At 41.8% G+C, this 14,659-nt stretch overlaps 1 protein-coding gene across 4 annotated transcripts in view; it reads right to left on the bottom strand.

The window, feature by feature from the left end:
- The window catches only part of PPP2R2A (protein phosphatase 2 regulatory subunit Balpha), a 46,074-nt gene extending 36,535 nt beyond the window's left edge, over nucleotides 1–9,539 (bottom strand). For 2 of the 4 annotated variants that reach the window (XM_054804416.1, XM_054804413.1), the window contains exons 1-2: nucleotides 3,351–3,580; nucleotides 757–831 (exon numbers count right to left, since the gene is read on the bottom strand). Coding sequence is in view for 1 of the 4 variants with exons in the window: in XM_054804413.1 (XP_054660388.1) it covers nucleotides 757–831; nucleotides 3,351–3,357 (82 nt within the window). In the remaining 3 variants the exon portion in view is untranslated. Of the gene's footprint in view, nucleotides 1–756; nucleotides 832–3,350; nucleotides 3,581–9,520 lie in introns of those variants that run through there. The other 2 variants (XM_054804414.1, XM_054804415.1) reach the window with 2 other exon arrangements.
- Nucleotides 9,540–14,659: the final 5,120 nt, after the last annotated feature.

Raw genomic sequence — 14,659 nt, 5'->3', positions numbered from 1 at the left:
TAAACAGGACTTCATGGCCAAAGAAATTTAAAAGTCAGTGAGACTTCCCTCAAAAAAGATCACAGAAGAAATTTTGCTCCCTAGCACAGCAACTGAGCAGCACAGACAAAGCATCATTCCTCTAATGATCCCCAATCCAAGTAAAAGAAAATAACGAGTACATTTTTTGCAGTCACAATCAGAGGCAGCCATCTTAGTGTAAGATGACATTTGTCATTGCCAGCTTAGAAAAGTTTTAGGCAATTTTCAGTAGTATTTCAAACACAAAACCCCTCTTAATAAGTAAGCACAAATATTCAGATTTCTTCCCCTCCTGGTTAATATAAGCTGGAAAGATTGGGGCAATTACTTGATCTTTATCTAGTACTTAGATCTTCAAAGAGTACAAACATGATTAATCAATTCTCACAACACCTCCGTGTGGAATGCAAGTATCACATTCCCCATTTTGCAGATTAGGAAAAAACACAAGTCAAAAGCTGAGTGACAGGAAAAACTTCACAATCTCAGAAAACAATTCCAGCAAAACATTTTAGAAACCTGAATTCAGCCCTTCTTAAAAGTGTGCTGAACAGTACTCTCAAGCCATAGTTTAATCCTGAATCTGGGTATCTGAGTGCACTTTAAATGTCTATTTGCTTTGCTCAAGTTGCATGCAGCAACACTGAGCTATTTTAGTGAGATTGCATTCACATCTCCCTACCTAAGGAGTAGCTAAAAAGTCAGAAAACATTCAGTAAAAAATATCGCTCTTACCTTCTGCTACATCGTCATCTACAGCGCCTTTCACCTGAGAAAAACACCACTGAATGTCATTTCCTCCTCCAGCTCCTAAAAAACACAATCAAAAAAAATGAGACACCCCCCCCAGCAACACGAAGAGCACACAATAGTTACCGAGAATTTCAGACAACATTGTACCCGCCTACTTCCTCAGCAATGCTGTCGCCACAATTACAAATTGCCCCTCCCCACCTTTTTCCTTTACAGATATTGTTTTTGTCATTAGTGGTTTGCCAGCATTCAATGCAACGTTTGTCAAAAACAGCGTAAGCATAAGCAGTAAGAGTGATAAAAGCCTCCCTCGCCAAAATCTTGCTGGACTAAGTAACATTGCTAGCGCTAACTTTAGCCCCGCATTTAAAGCGAGAGCGCATGAACATCTTATTTCACACGAAGCTTCTTCCTACTTTAAAAGTCAGAACTCTGTACAAACACACACACAAACAACTTAAACCGTAACTGTCAGAAAAAGATGTACATTTTTGGAAAATTTCAATCTTTCATTCAATATAAACCAAGCATGCTATTCTTTTCCTTCTATTACAAAAACATTGAACTGAACCTACATACTAAAGGCTAAAGAAAAAAAATTTTACCACAGCTTTAGAGTCTCTTCCCAGAAGTAATGAAAGCAATTATCAGCCTTAAAAAAAGCAGCAAGTCCGAGCAGAAAAGCAAACAAACAATCTGATGTTAACAAGTTCTACTACCATAGAAAACGGATCGAAGAGAAAACTTCAGGAACATTACTGCCTCGGCGGAAGGCAGTGATTCATTTGAACCCTGCCACCAAAACACACAGAAAAATCACCACCCATTTCTTTTGCATTTCATTCTGAGCAAATCACTGCAGGCCTGGGTACATACAGGAAGAGACTGAAATGGGCTTGCCTTTTTTTTTTTTTTTTTTTTTTTTTGAAAGCCACTGTCAAAATGGAACTTTTCCTCAGCACAATTCAAACAGGCTGAGCAACAGATGGCATTTACACGTCAATCCAGAGGTCTGGTATGGCTTTTGGGATAACAAAGAATACAGAAGGGACTTCCCTGTTCTACACTAAGTTGGGGGGGGGGGGGAGGAGGAGAAGTCAAAGACAAGGAAATCAGAAGCCCCCCAATAATCCTTCCAAAAAAGACCAAGTGTTTCAGAATGTTAAGAAAAGTGCTGGAATACAATCAGAGTCCAGTTCACATTTTTTGCTTGCCTTCATTTCTTTTCTGAAGGATTACAGATATGCAAGCTACATAGCCTGACAAGGTGAAGGCAAGCACAAGCAACCGTCTATACAAGAGATGTCAAAATGGTTTTTTGCAGATACACTGGAAAGGTTTGCCACACACACCTCTCCACTACTCCCTAAAACCCATACAACCCATTTTCTTTCCTCTCTCCAACCTCTTCATTTCTCATTTAGCAGCTGGCATCACAGAGGCATTTAACAGGGACAGCTTGTAAGAAAAATCACTCCTCTTCCTACTTAAGGCTAAACTTCTATTTTTCATACAATTTACTTGAACCGAGTTGGTACTTTTTCCTCTCCCCCCTGCCTAAAACAAAAAGAGGAGGGTGGAGCATGGGTATATGGTGTAGGGGGAAAAAAGCAAAGCACAAACCTAATACAGCCTCTCATGCTTGCTCCTGCAAATGCAAAGGGCTGAAAAGACAATTCATTTGCAGAGGAGGGGGATGAATATATTTGCAAATTAAGAAATTGCAAAGGAAAAGTAAGAAGGAAGAGATACCTTATGCATACATGCTTCTAGCCTACCGAGAGCACTTTAGGATGCAAAATGGGGAGCAAGCACAGGAAGGAACGAGAAAGAAAACACAGTAAGACCTGTATTATTTAATTACATCCTGTACCAAATTTTACTCTCATTTGCAGATGCTTAAAAGCTGCACCCTGCAGAAGGGTGCAATTGTACTCGACATGAGCACGTCTGCACCCTGGAACACCTCTCCATGCACAGCAGCACTTCTCTGCACAGTCCTCACTAACTCCACCTGAGAAATAAATGCAACGTACAAGCACGTATACAAATTCAAAAAGCCTACAGGGAGACAAAAAAAAAAAAAGCAAAAAAGCAAAAGACCCACCCTGTCTGCAAGCCTCCTGCACACTGAACTTCAAAATACACCACTTCCCCCATCGAAGCCCCTACACCTTGCTTCTTTCATGCTTCCCTCCCCACCCCCAAAGGGAGGGAAAGGAAGAAGGGGTGGGTGGGAAGAAAGCACGATTTCCCAGATTGGGGGGGGATTAAAAAAAATCAGGAACGCGCAGGCGAGGCGGAATGGGAGAGCGGGGCCGGGGGAGCGAGCGAGGCAGGGGCAGTCGGCACGCCGGCAGCCGCGGCTCGGCAGAGGCAGGCTGCCAGGCGTTCCGCGAGCGGGGGAGAAAACCCCGGCGAGCCGGGGCAGGCGGGGGACGCAGGCGGCGCTGCCCGCTGCCCCCGGCCGGCAACCCCGCCGCCCGGCCGGCAGGCCGCTGCCGCAGCCTCACCTGCGCCCCCAACCCGGCGGCGGCGTCAGGGGCCGGTGCCCCGCGGGGGCAGCCTCCCCTTACCTGCCATGTTGGGCTCGCGATAGCGGCCGCGGCGGGTCGGGCGGTCTCGGCGCTGCGCGGCGGGGCCGCCGGTGCCGGGCGGGGGGCGGCGGCAGGGAGCGGATGGCGGCGGATGGCGGCGGGGGTGCGGCCGGCTCCGCTCTTGGGGCTGCCCCCGCTCCGCGCCTCGCTCCGGCCCCCCCCAAACGCTCCACTTTCAAAATGGCGCCGGCCGAGCTGGGGGTGACGTCACCCGGCGGGGGGGCGGGCGGGGCGGCGCTCCGGAGAGGGCGGCGCGGCGGGTCCCTCGCCGCCCCCCGTAGGGCCGGGCCGGGCGGGCAGCATGGCCCGCACCCGGGGCAGGTCCCCTCCGCGCCTGGCTCGGCGGCAGCCGCAGCGCCGGGCCTCTTGCCGGGAAAGCCTCCTCCGAGGGCACCAGTTACCTCTGTCCCCTACCTGCTCGGCAGGAGGCTTTGCAGGCTCACCCTCTATTTTACTCATTCCCTGAATCTCCCCCTTGCTTGGCATCGGCGTCGTCGTTCGATCTTGTTCGGGGTTTTTCGTTTGGTTTTTTTTTTTTTCTTTCCTCCGCTCCCTCACTTCCTTCTCCTGCCATTTCCTCATGCAAGCAGTTCCTCATTGTAGCCACATAACCTGTTTGATGCACATTTTCCACCCTCTTGGATGCTTTCCATAACGTCTGCAGATTCGGTCTCTTATTTCACCGGAGAACCCAAGCGTGCCTTTGCCATTCTCATTGCTATTCCCTGCGTACACCCAGCCGTGCTTCTGAGCCATTTTTAGCCTCCATCCACCTTTCACACTGACAGCCAGCAAGATCTACAAAGAAAGACTTCCAGCCGAGCCCAGCTTGGCACAGCTCCTGCTGGCTCGAAAGGATGAAGGCTCCTTTTTAGCTCACTGGGTCCCAGTTAAAGTCTCAGCTGTAGTTAACATACAGGACTTGGATAATTGATTCAGTACAATCTATTTAAGATCTTGTGAAAGTCATCAGATTCCCTTTGCAGATGTTTGTGCAAACGTTTTTTCTTCTCAGGCTGCGTAAAGCTTGCTAATCCAGATCTCACTTTGAGATTCATGAGCTCATCCTGCAAGCCCAGCACTGCCACAAACTCGCTATGTGCCTTGAAACAAGTCTCCTAAGTCATCACATACGCTAATTTTGCATTTCCAGCTCAAACCACCTAAGAGGCTGCTTTTCTTAAACGAAAGACCATTCAATTCCTAGTCAAGCATCGCACAAAACGCAGAACTGTGGGAACAGAACACCTCTAAACAAACACACAAACACAGTCAGGCTCCCAGTGTTTGACAGTAAACACCAAAAACCCACAACTGGCCCGGATTATAGGCTACTCTGGACAAATGCAGATTTACCTCTGCATCTGTGATAGATATTGCACATGTAAATAAAATCAATCTTGGAAACAACAATAAAGTAACATTTGAAAGAGCACTCAACGCATACGGGGCATTCTAAAGAACTGCAACTCACCTAAGTTTGGGAATATCTGGAACCAAGTACGTTGCTTAGTCCATTCTGAGAGCAATCCAAAAATCTAAAACCAAGCACAGTGCAAGTTTGAAAACATTCACAATCAAGACAGGCTCCTTCTGGATCACTAGAGCATCAAGGCTCTTCACGCCCAGGCTCATGTTTTCCAGGGCTCAAGAACAAATTTACTCAGTTCTACAAATCTGTGGCCATGTTTAGTCGATACCAAATTCAGAATGAAAGCTGGCATTCCTCTTTTTTCAGGATTCCTTAAAAACATCTTTTTATACCCTAAACAGAATTGTCCTGCAGCCATTCAGCAAGAAAATTTGCAAATAAAGTCCAATTCATCCATTGCCTTCTGTACAATTACTGCAGAAATTGGCTCTCATAATAGAATGGGCATTCTTTTAAGAACTTCTGTTGCCAAAAAAAAAAAAAGGCAAAAAGGACCTACAATTAGCTCTGCAATATAAATTAATGAAGCTTTAGTACATGCCTTATAATTAAAACAAAATTTAATATCATAGTGCCAGAAGGATGGATCACATCTCCAACAGTTCAAAACAAAAACATGAAATAAGTGAGCTACAGAATATAATGAAGTATAATAAATAATTAACATCAGATGACAGGGTAATTAGCAAGAGAATCACAACCTTTGCCTGGGTGTTCACTTGCTAGTTAATTCAGACAACACAAGTATTCACACTAGTATGAATGGTTGGTGCAAATTAGCAAGAGTGCATTTCACAGCTCTGATTCAAAGTTTGTAAGCACATACTTGTGCCCCTTTGATTTCACTGGAGTTTAAACATTTGTTCAGGTGCTCTGGGGAGATAGGAACTGTATTATGTTAAATTTATACACAACCACCAACAGCACAAAGCTCTAATGAACATTTATCTATTCCAATCATGCTTTAATTACTAATTCTTACTCTACAGAAAACCCCCTTCAGCTCAGACTACAGAACATCTCCAGGAAACGGGAGGGACGTATAGGGACAAGGATCCACAGAAAAGCATTTCTGGTTATATTTGTTAAAGGCCAGTGAACTACATACAGAGTCATCAGTTCACAGCAGCCTAAATCAGGAGCTGTAGAAATCAGAACTTAAAAATCAAAACGTAAAATGTGACTGGCAGCCAATAAAAAGATATGTATATTAACGTCAAATCACTGATCAAACAACTAAGGCCCCAAAGAAGAACTCTATCAGCAACTCATTTTGTATCTGCTTTAGTTTCCCAGTAATTTGACCCGTTAGACAAGACTATAATGAATTACAACAATTCAGTTTAGAAATAAAGGGAGTAATTATCACTGGAATTTAGTAATAGCTGAGCCATCTGAGGTCGCACACAGGTTAACATCAGGGCAATGTAATTCCCTACAGCGTACTCTTCTGTACTTCATTCTGTCTAGCTTGAAGTGTCTCAGCAAGAGGTTTCCATTGCTTTTTGGAAGAGCGCTTCACAGCCTAACAGCCTTTGCTCCTAGAAAATGTTTGCTAATATTCACCTCATGTTTCCCCATTCTTAATTTCACATAATTGTCTCTACATACATAGCCACTTACTTAACAACAATTATCAAAACAGTTGACAGTCACATCTCACTACAGCCACATGGAAGTTCACGCTTAACGAAAGGTCAGGCCGACCCTGATTCTGCAACGAGTTTCAGGCAAACTCACAGGGTAAACGGCATGTGGTGCAAGTCCCAACCCATCTAACCTCCTCATGTTATATCAACACCGACCTCGCTCAAGCAGGTAGGCCCTTAATGCTATTTGTGGGGTGCCAGCTGCCATGCCAGGAAGTCTTCTGTGGGCATGCAGAACTTTCATCTGCTTTTTCTGACAGTCAGGCTTTACTCAGCCTGAGTTCGTTTTAGCCAGGTCCCACCTGCAAGGCGCCAACTGCCAGTAGCCAGAGCTTTTCAGCTAAAACCAAGGTTTTAACACAGGTTTAAGCGTTTCCAGTTCCTGCCTCACTATCCTAAACTTGAACGTTACAATGACGTATATGGCACCCTACTTCACCAGAGCAGTTCCACTCAAGTCAGTTTTATTTAAGGGTCTTATTTCATTTTTTCCCTTTCCAAAAATAAAACTTTCTAGCAGTTACGAGCATTTGTACTGTTGGTGAAATACTCAGAAGTGGCATAAAATGTCATCCTTCCTGATCAGTCACTGAGCAGTTTAGTTTAAGTATTAACAATGATAAAAAGCAGAAGAGGATGGTACATAACTTTCGGTTCACTTTGCAACTGCCAGTAATTTTCTGGAGAGCCATTTCCCAAACAAAAAGTAACAGTACTATCTAATGGTTCCATGAACAATTGCCCCAAACTACTCATCATTGAGCAAGCTTATGCAATGAAAGCTCACTAATTCTGGTAAACAAGCAGCTTGTGTCATCTCAAAAGTGTAAAGTTCATTGGATTAAAGCTCCACTATTATAAGGGGAAGCCTCCATTTTTTCTTTCAGAAATTACTAAGGCTTTTTTTCTTAAGTTTAGCCTGGTGCAAACAAAAAGAAAACCTAATTAGGCTTGGAAAGAATTTCACATATTCATTAAGGTAGTAGTCTGCAAGACAGGCTTAAAACAAGCTCCAAAGTTGATTTGTTTAAAGCAGGTCTAAGTTACAATGATTGAAATGACAATTTGCAAAATATTAGTTTAATGGCTTATTTAAGCACAATTTGTACAGGATTCATGCATCTGAATTTTGGCAGGAGTTTTATTTTAAAGCAAATGCAACAGGGAAAAGACTTCTGGAAAAGAAGAAAGACGGTCTTAGAGGTAGACAGGAAGCACCTGTTTGGACAGAGGAAAACAAGTATTTTTCAATTAGAAGGGCTTGTTTGGGGGGGGTAGGGGGTATGCCAGTATTTGGGGGTTAAAAAGTTAGAAAAGAGGGGTAACTTGAGATGCATAGAAAAATTGCGGTTTTATTCTTTTTAAGTCTCTTGCTACAACTTTTACAAACTGTAGTTAGTTCTACGGGAGGATGATTCCAACCAAAAAAGTAAGAGAACTGTTAGGGGAAGCTAACAATCCTACTGAAACTAAAACTGCAGCCATAGGAAAAGCCAGGAGCGTTACAAGACCTAGATTTAGCCCTGCCTGTAACTTAGTAGATACCATTAACAAAGGGTGTAGTTCAGGATAACCTGCCATTTTGAATCTTCCACCTCAGCATAACTTGGACATAACTTGCAACTCTGAAACCTACTAGCAGTAGAAAAAACAAAACAGAGAATCAAAATGAGAACTGTCAGCCTAAACTAAGCACCATGAATACAAGGCAAGGCACTCAGAAAGTGTTTTTAATAAGAATGATTAAACACTGAATTACATTGCCAAAAGAAAATCTGCAGCACATCCACTACCAGGCACTTTTAAGAACAGATTAGATAACCACCTAGTGGGAATAGTCTAAGTAGAGCTCTCCCTGCCTAAGAGTAAGGGATGCCTTAGTCCTTTCCAGCCCCAGTTTTCACCATTCTACAGAGAAACAACATTCTTCGGCTTGAAAACACAGGTTCTTTATAGCAGTGACAAAATCAAGATATACCAAGCCCAATAAAATCATAGTCAGAGAATACTTTAAAAAGTATTAAGATTTCCTTCTATTAGTCTTTAGAAAGGGAATAATTAACATTCCTCAGTCTCTTTGAATACATTGCAGTCAATGAAAGGAACATAACAGCAATACCAACAACTATAACAAAAAGCTGTCTTGGGGGGAGAAAAACCAACACTCCATGCATAGACTTAACTGATAACACGCTGCATCTCTAAGGCACACAGAGTAACTCAGAGGTGAAAAGAGCCTTACTCGTCACCACCTTTATGAGACACATTGCAGGAAGAGGAGGAGCTAAGGTACAGAATGGCAAAGGGCCTTGAATAGTTTTCATTTGGGGTTGGTTGGTTGTTTTTTTTTTTTTTTTTTTTTTTTTTTTTAAAACCTCCAAACTCTCGTGGCCCATACACAGAAAGGTTTCTCTTGGGGGAAGGTTGCAGTGTTATTGAGGGAACAGAAAGGTTCATTTTTCCTTACTAATAAACCTACGTAGGTGATCCAAATAAGTGAAAGAGGAGCCTCAGAGACTTTTATGAAACAATTTCACTCAACAAAAGCAGGAAGTTGAAAGCAAGTGTGTTCAAAACACTGCCGTCCATAGGATTTCCCTGTTATTTTTAATAGTTGGGTTTAGCATCTTCTATTTTAGACTCTTATTAAGGCAAAGTACTTTTATGCATTAATTAACAAGCTATTATCCTTTCCTATGAGCTGGAAGAATTACACCTGCACAGGTTTATTTCAAAAGGAATACGCAAATACAAGTCTTAGCTCAAGCCCTGTGGTTATCTTGTATGTATCACTGAAGCCATGGTTACTAAAACATACACAAAAAGCCAGCTGATCTAAAAAGAGCACAATCGGCTCTTTGGAATCATGTTTTCGTACTTTGAAGCAGCCTGTAATTTTACTAGTATTTTGCAGCAAGAAGTTAATTGCTAGCTCTGTGTGGCACTAGCTGGGTGTATGAACTTATCACATTAATAATCTGACTTTGCCAGGAGAAACGTTCCTTAAAAACCATGGATTGTGTGAAGCGATGATTAAATATATAATTTGGAATAAAATGCCACTGTACTTTTTGAACTCAAGCATTCTTGGTCTTGATCCTAGGCTCTAGTCAAGTTCTGTACTTGCAATCAGCTCGGTGTTGTTAACGTCTCATGGTATTTAAAGGGTGCAAACAGATTGATGTCCCAAGCCCTGGAATCACAGAAAGACATAAGAAATTCAGCTGATATTTTTCAAAGACTTTTTAGCTTTTGATTCCAGAGGAAAATGTGAAAGATTTCTAAAACAAAAAAAAAAAAAAAGGAAAGCAAAGAGCCTAAAGAGACTATCTCTTTAAAACTCTCTTGATTCTTGAGCCACACTAAGTAGAAGTATTAGTAGTAACTTATTCTGAGTAGTAGCACTATTGCTTGAGTCACGCGTGCAAAAAACAATGTGTGCAGGTAACTACCATGATTAGCTTTAGCCATTCATTAACTTATTCCTTGATGTATGAGTTCATTTACCTTTTGGTTTCATTTCTCATTAACAAGAGCACAATATTTCTCCAGTATTTTTTTATGTGTTTCAAACTTTCTTTAATTTAGCAAACATTATTCAAGTATTTGCAGCTGAAACTGTTCTGAAACATTCTTTACTTGCTTTGCTTTGCCACACAGTTCTTCTGGTAACAGGTTTGTAAGGATCTGAAGGTAATGCCAGGAATGAACCGACAAGGGAAGGAAGGGAGGCCGAAATAGCAGAATGAATTGTTCCATTCACATGGCTTTTCTGCTAGGGAATAAGTTAACATTGTAAACAGGAGAGAGGTGTGGTTTGCAGATTGGACAGGAAATCCTCAATTTTAATCCTTGCTGTGCTGTTGATTCCACTGGAGACTTTGAGCAAATGCTTTCTGTCCCTATTTTTTTTAATTGGGGACAATAGCACTTAACTAGCTCATAAGTGCAGTCTTTCAGTTAAAACATTTATAACATGCTTTAAAAACAGCTCATGGCACACAGGGTTGAAATCAACTTGGCTACTTTTCTGAGGCTATTTCCTTACCCTGCTCTGAGGACCAGGGACCCTTGGGGGCCCGAGTCACCAGTGCGCATGTATGGGCTTTGTTTTTCTCACTTGCAACAATGCAAAGCAGATGCTTTACCAGGGATATAACGAAATGTAGCCTTACAGCCAATAGCCATTGTCTGATGTGATTTGTGGTCAGTTTTCTCTGCCATCCTTAGTACACACTATGGCTGCATTTAAGCCCTGTTGTAAACAGACTTCTTTTTTCCCTTGGGTTGCAGGGACCACACCTGCAAGTGAAGACACATGAGAAAGGCTTACAGCTGAGGAGAATATGTTCCTTAGGAAGGCTCTTCTGTGTGTCAGGCCCTCATCAGAAGCCAGATGCTCTGATTGTTGAGCAGTGTGGCAGTCTCTTGTGCCCTGAGACCCCACGCACCAGATGCGGCTGTCTGGCAAGCCATTCAGCTGTTTCTGATGTGAAGGGTCCTGGAACCAGCAGATGATGGTGCTGGGCTGGGAATACTGCAGCAGCATAGAGACTGGAGGTGTGACAGCCCTGCATGGAGTCCAGGCAGAGATTCTGATTTTTTTAGTGCAGATTCTCTGTATCGATGTAAATGACCATGACGAATCATACTTACATTCGTATCCTACTTCAATCAGGGAGAACCTGCAGTAAGATGATCTACTAACAGCAGCATGGAAAGGCAAAAGTCCAGACTCCTAAAAAGTATGCCTTCACCTCAAGTTTCCCACTTTTTCTGTAACTAGTGCTTACAGCTAGAGTTTCAGACTTGTTGAGCACACACAATTCATGCTAGTCCAGAGAAGCCCATGAAATGTTTCTAGAAATGAGACACAATTTCTTTCCATCACATAATTAGAGAAGGAAAACTCATTAAACAATTGTCTGTTACTTACCAAACCTTGTTGTTCACTTAGCTGCAAGGATTTTGAGTTGTCAAAACTGCTGATGAGTGTTGCTGAAATTTAGAGAGCTTTCTCAGTATTCTTATTTGTAACTACTTTTATATAAAACCCCGTTTGATTCTTGCCAAAAAAAGCTTTGTGAATTAGGCTTAGTTTGAAAGACATCTCGCTTTGAGAACCTAAAGAAACTTAGTCCTGGTTTGCACATCCTTTGTCCTGAGCTTAATGTGCTATCCTGAATTAAGCCATTAAGTTTTACCTGTGTAGAACTCTATTCTCTTTTATTGCTTTGTTAAAAAAATCCATCTAACTGGTGGGAATCTCCCTAGTTAGTCCAAAGACATATTCCAATGTTTGCAGGATCTGTTTTTCTCAAGCTTCTCCATTCCTTCTTAATTATTTTCCACATATTCCCCTACTTCACTTCCCTTGAAAATCCAAAACGTATCTTTGATCCTCAGAGAAGCAAGAACAGAACAAAAGTTGCAGCAGGCCCAGCCATTTTCTTTTCATTGTCTCCACTGTGCAAGTTACTCCACATGGAAGCACTGGTGCATGCAGATGACCAAGTAACTCTCATGTGGTTTCAAGATCAGAACTCCGATCACTAAATTACATGCTCATGCTTCAAAGTCATTCTCAGCTTGGCAAATGGAAAACTAATTACAAGATACCAATGAAAGAAACAGTTATTTGGAATTAAGCCTGCCAAGATGTGTCTAATATTACTGCCACAGACAACTGCTGTCATTCAGGAGGAAAATGTATCACTTCCTTCAAAAAGACCAGACCTGCAATACATTCAAGGTCTGCAGTAGAAGATATGGTTTGAAGTAGCTGTGTAAAGAGAACCTCTGAGAAACAGAAAAAGGGCAAGTTGTTTAACAGTGATACTTAACTCACCTAGCCTAGAGACAATTTAAAAATCCTAGACAACAGTAAACCCTAAATCACTCTGCTTACTGACCTTCCTCCCTTTCTGTGCCTTTACCTTCTTTGCACTTACTTTACTACCCAGAACAAATTTTCCTTTGAGGTTCCCTGTACATACTGGTTTTGACATGATCCTATTTCTTGCTTTCTCTGCCAGTAAAGTGGAGATATTTGGGTACGTGTGTCCCAGGGAGGAAAAATAAACAAAACCAAACAAAAAAATTTTTTTTAAACCAGAAGTTACTTTGTAAAAGACTCCAAGAGCAATGGAGGAATAGAAAAGTAAACAACTCCTTTACTGATACTTGATTATCAATTCATTTAAACTACATGAATCCTGTTCTTGGGCAAACGCAAGTATGCAGAAGAATACTAGAACTTCCTCATTCTAAATCATCAGATTAAATTGTCCATTTTTATTATTGTTATGCTGTTTCTATTCTCTGTTTTATTAAAACAAATATACTCTCAAAAGGGTATATTAAACACAATGTAGAAATACTGACAGTTTTGGCTAATAGCTAGCCCTTCCAAAAAACACATCTGTTCTAACACTCGGGTTTAGACTTAAAGCTGATCTTTCCTGTCATGCAAGCAGTTTAAATATTAAGCAGGGGAAAAAAGTGGAAATGTGGATTTCCACTCCCCCTCCCATAGGGCACTGGTATTTTCTCTGGTTCCATCTTTGCTTTTGTTTTACTACCCCTTGTTCAGCTGCTGGTTACCCCAGCTGCACAAACACAAGGTATGTGCTCCATCCCCTCCTGGAGATCAAGTCACAGAGAATGAAGATGCACAACCCCAAGACCTTTTGGCATTGGGGCACCTCAGCCATTTATGATCTATAATTATACTCCCAGCTTCTCATCATTCTATCATCAAACACTGATTTCAGAGTCCCTAGAAGGGGGAGCTGGTGCTTTCTCTGACACAAACAAAGACTGGGCAAATGAACCTGAAATTTTCTTGATAGAACAACTGCTGCAATGTTCATTTAAATGTGAACACAGAATAAAGTTAATTTCAGAACTAGAAATGTTATCAATAACCTAGCACAATACATAATAATGATTTGCGTATGTTGTACTCTTTGCCCACTCTCAGAGAATTCAATATGGACAGATCTTAGTTTCAGTGACATTTAGATTAAGCTTTAGGTACAGACCCTGCCAACAACTTTAAAATCAGGTGTTGACAGGTGAGCAGGAAGTTTTGCTGAAGTACAAAGAGGGAAATCTTGGTCACAATTCATATATATAGAGAGAGGGGTGTAAGTATTGCCATTTGTTTCAAGTAAGAGCCACAGAGGTTTTAATACTTCCATGGCATATCTGTGTAACAATGAGAGGCATAGTAAACAGGGACAGATAGATCCCAAAGGCATCCAGGTAGCTTTGAAATAGCCACCTGTATAAACTGCGTAAACTTTAGAGCACAGTCACACAAGAACACAAGATCCTGTTGATACCTCTAACAAGTCACTGCACTAAGATGCAATAATTAGTCACATCACATTTCCCTACAGTGTTGCATGCAAAGTGAAATGAGTTCATCTGAGCCACTAGCAAAGGTTTAATTATTAAAAAGTGGTTCAGGTTGACTCCTTTTACTTTGCTTAACAGTAGATTGAGAGATTACCTCAAAATTGAAAACATCCAGTCCCTGCTCCCAGATGAAAGATGCTTCTGGCCTGAAACTTCCCTCAGCAGCCCTGCAGGCTCGCCTAGCCACCTAAATAGTCCTAACAGCACCTTACATCTCTCATTGTCTACCAGTGTCCAGCTTCAAAATTAGAAGCATCCAGACAATGCTTCCAGACAAAAAATGCCAGCACTGAAGTGTGTTTCTGGCCTGAAACTTCCCTCAGTGGCCCTTTCACAGGCCAACTAACATTGGGGCTGCAGGCTTGCCTAGCTGCCTAAACAATCCTAACAGTGCCTTACATCTCTCTCACTATCTACCAGAGCTACAAGTAGTATTCCTAGCATTAAGCCAGACTACTGGGTAAAGCTATGTTTCTGCAGTTTCATTGCTCTTCCTTTATGGTTACTGAAGTAAAAAGTAATCTTCTTCCATCCCTACTGCTTAAACCAAAATATTCATGCTCTATGTCCACTTCCCCACAGCAGCCTTTAACTCAATGACCAATTCCAATTAGGCTTTGTAGGCTGTAACAGATGCTTCAAGGATATTTTTATCAATATTGTGAACACAATAGTGAGTTTATTCAAACACATTGATGGCAATTGTATCATACCATACCTAGAGACAAGGTAATTACAACATTTATTTAAAGAAAGGATATAATCTCCATGAAATTATTTAAGAT

Source organism: Grus americana, chromosome 26, assembly GCF_028858705.1.
Source record: "Grus americana isolate bGruAme1 chromosome 26, bGruAme1.mat, whole genome shotgun sequence".
NCBI lineage: Eukaryota > Metazoa > Chordata > Aves > Gruiformes > Gruidae > Grus > Grus americana.
The sequence above is the reverse complement of the archived record's forward strand: the minus strand, read 5'-3'. Positions and strand labels throughout refer to the sequence as shown.